Source organism: Sinocyclocheilus grahami, unplaced genomic scaffold, assembly GCF_001515645.1.
Source record: "Sinocyclocheilus grahami isolate Dianchi unplaced genomic scaffold, SAMN03320097.WGS_v1.1 scaffold31.1, whole genome shotgun sequence".
Taxonomy (NCBI): domain Eukaryota; kingdom Metazoa; phylum Chordata; class Actinopteri; order Cypriniformes; family Cyprinidae; genus Sinocyclocheilus; species Sinocyclocheilus grahami.
Genome location: NW_015505210.1, coordinates 3,827,519 through 3,836,582, shown reverse-complemented (window position 1 = coordinate 3,836,582; position 9,064 = coordinate 3,827,519). Strand labels below are relative to the sequence as shown.

At 17.0% G+C, this 9,064-nt stretch overlaps 1 protein-coding gene across 1 annotated transcript in view; it reads left to right on the top strand.

The window, feature by feature from the left end:
* The first annotated feature begins 223 nt into the window (after nt 1-223).
* LOC107575156 (lysine-specific demethylase 7B-like) overlaps nt 224-9,064 on the top strand; it is a 31,719-nt gene continuing 22,878 nt past the window's right edge. The window contains exon 1 of the mRNA XM_016261575.1: nt 224-408. Within this exon, the coding sequence (XP_016117061.1) occupies nt 311-408 (98 nt within the window). The 5' untranslated portion in view covers nt 224-310. The remainder of the gene's footprint in view (nt 409-9,064) is intronic.

Here is a 9,064-nt window from a genome sequence, read left to right as displayed (position 1 = left end):
AGCCTTGTCTCTAAATATGTGCTCTTTTCAGAAGGTTAAATCTCCTGAATGGACTTTAAAAACTCTCATTTATGCATCCATGACTCGTTTCTTTCATTCAGTGCTTTTTATTATCACCCTCTATTATCGTATAATTATGTAATGATGAAGCGACTTGGCGTGCCTCGCGCTCAGTGTTTATGCGTGGCGTCACGGCATGCTCTCAGCGCTCCTCCTTCGCGCGCCTGTCTGTGTTGTTTCCGCTTAATTAGAAGCAATCCCCGCCCAGCCCGATTCCAGCTTGGCTGCGTTGTTTGGGGACAGTCCGAAGATGGCGACGGCCCAGCTGTACTGCGTCTGCCGGCAGCCGTACGATGTGAGCCGGTTTATGATAGAATGCGATATTTGTAAGGACTGGTTTCACGGCAGGTAAGGAATTCAACCGTGTCTTCGTTATCCGCTGCGTCGGAAAGGCAACGAAATACCCGCCTATGAAATCCTATGGCACTTCGGGTGTCAGTAAGCCGTGCGTTGAGCTCGCTCGCTCGCTCGCACTGAGACGATTTCACGCGCTGCTTTGTCAATATTTCCAGGCGTTAATAGTCCCCTTTGCAGTTTTCACAATATAAACGCTCGAGTTACCCGTCTGTTAAAGCTTCGTTATTGCTTTGCAGTAACATTAGACTGTTTTATCATGGCTTCTCAAAAAAATCCAGCGATCCGAGCAGCAAAAATGGGTTCACGTAGGGTTTTCTCAGAAGCTTTGTGGTTAGGAGTTGCAGAGCATCAGCTGACATTAACCCCTTATGTAGTTTTGTGTCACATAAATGTCAGCATCGAAGTGCACGTGAGATTGTGGTGTGTTAGACGTCAAGTGAAGGTTTATTAATATTTCACACTTAACAGCAGTTGGTCAACGTGCTACATGTCAAACAGCAAATAGCCTACTAAAATGGAAACATAAGATGAGAGAAACAATTCAAAGAGTATACTGCTACTTTTAAGTACGAAGAAGAATGAAACAGTTTAAAATGGAATAGATGTGAGTTTGAACGAAGTCTTGATCGATGTGGTGCTGAAACTTGCATGCTTTCGAGTGAACTCGTGCGTGATGTTTTCTCAACCTTACCTTATTTCTTATTGTTAAAAAATATATAAACTGTAATGGTTGCTACTGTAGAGGTGTTAACAGAAAATAAAACGAGCATTTTAAGAGTTTTATACTGTTAGGAATTCGCGATTGACATTGGCTTGCCGAACAACATCTGCGTATTTATTTTATTTATTTATTTAATGGATTGTTTTATTTTTATGCAGCCCGTATTGCGAATTGTATTGCTCTTAGCTCGTAAAATAAATGTATATGACATGCAGGTTATTTCTTTGTTGGTTGTTCAGACTCAGTTATTCTGTGAAGCGTGAGGAAACGTGGGGGGTTTCGATGAAAAGTTACACGGGGAATGGGGGGGGGGGTAACTAAACAAAGACGTGTGGTTGAGTTTACGAGATCAGGCCGTTCCCTATTTCTCTCGTTAAATGTGCATTACATATTGCTTGGAAAGTAGCGTCTGGTTTTGGGGTTTGCTAGGTTTTATGGGAGTATTAAATATAAAAAGGAAAGTCGCGTTTGTAATGGAGCTCAGCGCCTTAGGTTTCTGTGATTGTTTGGTCTTTTTGATTGACAGCTGGGGTCGGGCATTTAAATCCCCCAGTTTTACAAATATGGGCATATGGTTCCGCCTCTTAAAGGGACAGGTACCGTTTGACTTGTGCAGCGCGGAGCTGAAGCCATGTGTGAAATGCTCGGGATAAAATTAGCTTGACCCGTAAATATTGCCAGAAAGCGTGCAAGAACATCGTGTTGCTTGTTTATAAGTGTGAAATTGCTGGGTGGCTCGTTTGTTTTAGTTTACTTGCGAAGCTTTACACATTAATGTAGAGAAGAAATGGGAGAATATTAAAGAATATTATATTAAGTGTTATAGATAAGCTATGTGTGTATTATAGGTTTTTCTGCTGAAATATTTCTTCATAAAACATTATACATGTTTAAACAAATGCAGATTATTATTATTATTGCATTAACATTTGAATGTTTTATATATATATATATATATATATATATATATATATATATATATATATATATATATATATATATATATATATATATATATATATATATATATATATATATATATATATATATATATATATATATATATATATATATATATATATATATATATATATATATATATATATATATATATATATATATATATATATATATATATATATATATATATATATATATATATATATATATATATATATATATATATATATATATATATATATATATATATATATATATATATATATATATATATATATATATATATATATATATATATATATATATATATATATATATATATATATATATATATATATATATATATATATATATATATATATATATATATATATATATATATATATATATATATATATATATATATATATATATATATATATATATATATATATATATATATATATATATATATATATATATATATATATATATATATATATATATATATATATATATATATATATATATATATATATATATATATATATATATATATATATATATATATATATATATATATATATATATATATATATATATATATATATATATATATATATATATATATATATATATATATATATATATATATATATATATATATATATATATATATATATATATATATATATATATATATATATATATATATATATATATATATATATATATATATATATATATATATATATATATATATATATATATATATATATATATATATATATATATATATATATATATATATATATATATATATATATATATATATATATATATATATATATATATATATATATATATATATATATATATATATATATATATATATATATATATATATATATATATATATATATATATATATATATATATATATATATATATATATATATATATATATATATATATATATATATATATATATATATATATATATATATATATATATATATATATATATATATATATATATATATATATATATATATATATATATATATATATATATATATATATATATATATATATATATATATATATATATATATATATATATATATATATATATATATATATATATATATATATATATATATATATATATATATATATATATATATATATATATATATATATATATATATATATATATATATATATATATATATATATATATATATATATATATATATATATATATATATATATATATATATATATATATATATATATATATATATATATATATATATATATATATATATATATATATATATATATATATATATATATATATATATATATATATATATATATATATATATATATATATATATATATATATATATATATATATATATATATATATATATATATATATATATATATATATATATATATATATATATATATATATATATATATATATATATATATATATATATATATATATATATATATATATATATATATATATATATATATATATATATATATATATATATATATATATATATATATATATATATATATATATATATATATATATATATATATATATATATATATATATATATATATATATATATATATATATATATATATATATATATATATATATATATATATATATATATATATATATATATATATATATATATATATATATATATATATATATATATATATATATATATATATATATATATATATATATATATATATATATATATATATATATATATATATATATATATATATATATATATATATATATATATATATATATATATATATATATATATATATATATATATATATATATATATATATATATATATATATATATATATATATATATATATATATATATATATATATATATATATATATATATATATATATATATATATATATATATATATATATATATATATATATATATATATATATATATATATATATATATATATATATATATATATATATATATATATATATATATATATATATATATATATATATATATATATATATATATATATATATATATATATATATATATATATATATATATATATATATATATATATATATATATATATATATATATATATATATATATATATATATATATATATATATATATATATATATATATATATATATATATATATATATATATATATATATATATATATATATATATATATATATATATATATATATATATATATATATATATATATATATATATATATATATATATATATATATATATATATATATATATATATATATATATATATATATATATATATATATATATATATATATATATATATATATATATATATATATATATATATATATATATATATATATATATATATATATATATATATATATATATATATATATATATATATATATATATATATATATATATATATATATATATATATATATATATATATATATATATATATATATATATATATATATATATATATATATATATATATATATATATATATATATATATATATATATATATATATATATATATATATATATATATATATATATATATATATATATATATATATATATATATATATATATATATATATATATATATATATATATATATATATATATATATATATATATATATATATATATATATATATATATATATATATATATATATATATATATATATATATATATATATATATATATATATATATATATATATATATATATATATATATATATATATATATATATATATATATATATATATATATATATATATATATATATATATATATATATATATATATATATATATATATATATATATATATATATATATATATATATATATATATATATATATATATATATATATATATATATATATATATATATATATATATATATATATATATATATATATATATATATATATATATATATATATATATATATATATATATATATATATATATATATATATATATATATATATATATATATATATATATATATATATATATATATATATATATATATATATATATATATATATATATATATATATATATATATATATATATATATATATATATATATATATATATATATATATATATATATATATATATATATATATATATATATATATATATATATATATATATATATATATATATATATATATATATATATATATATATATATATATATATATATATATATATATATATATATATATATATATATATATATATATATATATATATATATATATATATATATATATATATATATATATATATATATATATATATATATATATATATATATATATATATATATATATATATATATATATATATATATATATATATATATATATATATATATATATATATATATATATATATATATATATATATATATATATATATATATATATATATATATATATATATATATATATATATATATATATATATATATATATATATATATATATATATATATATATATATATATATATATATATATATATATATATATATATATATATATATATATATATATATATATATATATATATATATATATATATATATATATATATATATATATATATATATATATATATATATATATATATATATATATATATATATATATATATATATATATATATATATATATATATATATATATATATATATATATATATATATATATATATATATATATATATATATATATATATATATATATATATATATATATATATATATATATATATATATATATATATATATATATATATATATATATATATATATATATATATATATATATATATATATATATATATATATATATATATATATATATATATATATATATATATATATATATATATATATATATATATATATATATATATATATATATATATATATATATATATATATATATATATATATATATATATATATATATATATATATATATATATATATATATATATATATATATATATATATATATATATATATATATATATATATATATATATATATATATATATATATATATATATATATATATATATATATATATATATATATATATATATATATATATATATATATATATATATATATATATATATATATATATATATATATATATATATATATATATATATATATATATATATATATATATATATATATATATATATATATATATATATATATATATATATATATATATATATATATATATATATATATATATATATATATATATATATATATATATATATATATATATATATATATATATATATATATATATATATATATATATATATATATATATATATATATATATATATATATATATATATATATATATATATATATATATATATATATATATATATATATATATATATATATATATATATATATATATATATATATATATATATATATATATATATATATATATATATATATATATATATATATATATATATATATATATATATATATATATATATATATATATATATATATATATATATATATATATATATATATATATATATATATATATATATATATATATATATATATATATATATATATATATATATATATATATATATATATATATATATATATATATATATATATATATATATATATATATATATATATATATATATATATATATATATATATATATATATATATATATATATATATATATATATATATATATATATATATATATATATATATATATATATATATATATATATATATATATATATATATATATATATATATATATATATATATATATATATATATATATATATATATATATATATATATATATATATATATATATATATATATATATATATATATAACAAAACAATATGAGAAAGTATTTTATATAAATATTTACATTTATTATTCATATATATATATATATATATATATATATGTGAAATTAACAATAATAACTTTTATTATTACTATTATAGACAATTAATGTACATTTAAATTATTTAAAATATTTAAAAAAATATTATTATCATTGCAAATCACACCACAGCTTAGACCTGTGATGGTCTGAATAAATAACAGCATTTTAAAAGTCAGTCAGAAAGATCCTAAATTCCCCACCCTTTCTATAGAATATAAATATTTAGCATGGTTTTCAGGCATTCTTGCAGTAGGCCTGTGTGTTTGAATTGCAAGCGATGTTGAATTTTGCCAAGGGGCTTCTGTATCTTTGCATTATAGCATTGTGGTGTGTTGATAACATGGACTAATCATATTTTCAGGATGTGTGGTTGATGTGTTCTGTTCTGTTACTCAAAGGTTCCATGTGGCACTGCTGCTTGCCACCAATAGGATTAAGCCGTCTAGCCGGTCGCTCAGTCCTGGCTGTTATCTGGCTCCATGCACAGCCTGGTTTGGGAGGCAGGAGCCCCTGGGGGTGAAGCCTCAGAGGATTACAAAACTCCTGATATTCATGACAAGAGGCCCAGTCGTACAGTTTCAACCTTTCAAAAAACTGCCCATACATGCCTTACCTGTCAGGTGCAGGCCAGTTTTACAGCATTTACAGTGACCTTGGAAATGGAATGTTACTAATGACTTGTTTAAATGGTTAGTTTATCCTCAGCAAATCCTCTTAAATCAGTTCTGAGGTCTGTGATTCTCTATGCGTCTCTGTCTTTTGAATAATGCGTGTATTTGCGTGCATGATGCACGTGCGTGGGTGTACTTGTGTGTTTGTAGGAGGGGAAAGATTGATGGAGGCCTCGCTGCCCAGAGGCAAGTTCAAGCCCCATTCATCAACGTCCCTCTGAGGTTGAAAACACTGAGTAGAGAGAGATGACTTCTGTCTTGTCAGCCCAGGTTTTTTTACTTGGATTAGCCCGGTCGAAAGGTCACCCCCGTGTTTTGTATGGAACTTTAGGGATTCTTGATCATGATGAGATGATCCTGCGAACATGTGCTGCTTCACTAGAATATCAATTAGGATAAAATTGTGATGATAATCTGATGGAATCTTATGTATAGTTGCTTTTGCTAAATGACAATAAAATCTCTTCCATAAATATGATTACATGATTCTAAACACAAGTAGAGTAGATCTCTGGATATCGGTTTTCCATAGTCTTTAGTAACAACATTATTTGAGCTGTTTGTCAGATGGATTTTTCACAGACTGCTTATGTTATGATTAATGGCCTTAGGTTGCCAACCTATTGATTTCAACACCCTTATCCACTTTATGAATAGACCGGATGATCTCACTGGTCATCTGTCACATCTGTCATATCTAATAAGGGCTGTTATTGTATTTTAATGCATTGAAAAGGGAAAGTAGTTAGAGCTGTGGGAATGTCGCCTCAAACCAAGGTTGAAAGAAGTATCTCATGCTCACCAAGGCTGCATTTATTTGATCATAAATACAGTATTGTGGAATATTATTAGAAATGACTGCTTTCTATTTTTATATATTTTAAAATGTAATTTATTCCTGTGATGCAAAGCTGAATTTTCAGCATCATTACTCCACTCTTCAGTGTCACATGATCTTTCAGAAATCATTGTAATATATTGATTTGCTGCTCAAGAAACATTTCTTATTAGTATCAATGTTAAAAACAGTTGTGCTGCTTAATGTTTTTGTGGAAATCATGATACATGATTTTTGGGATTCTTTGATAAATAGAAAGTTCAAAAGAACAGTATTTATTTGAAATATGATCTTTTGTAACATTATAAATGTCTTTACTTTTTTGATCAATTTAATGCATCCTTGCTGAATAAAAGTAATTATTTCCAAAAA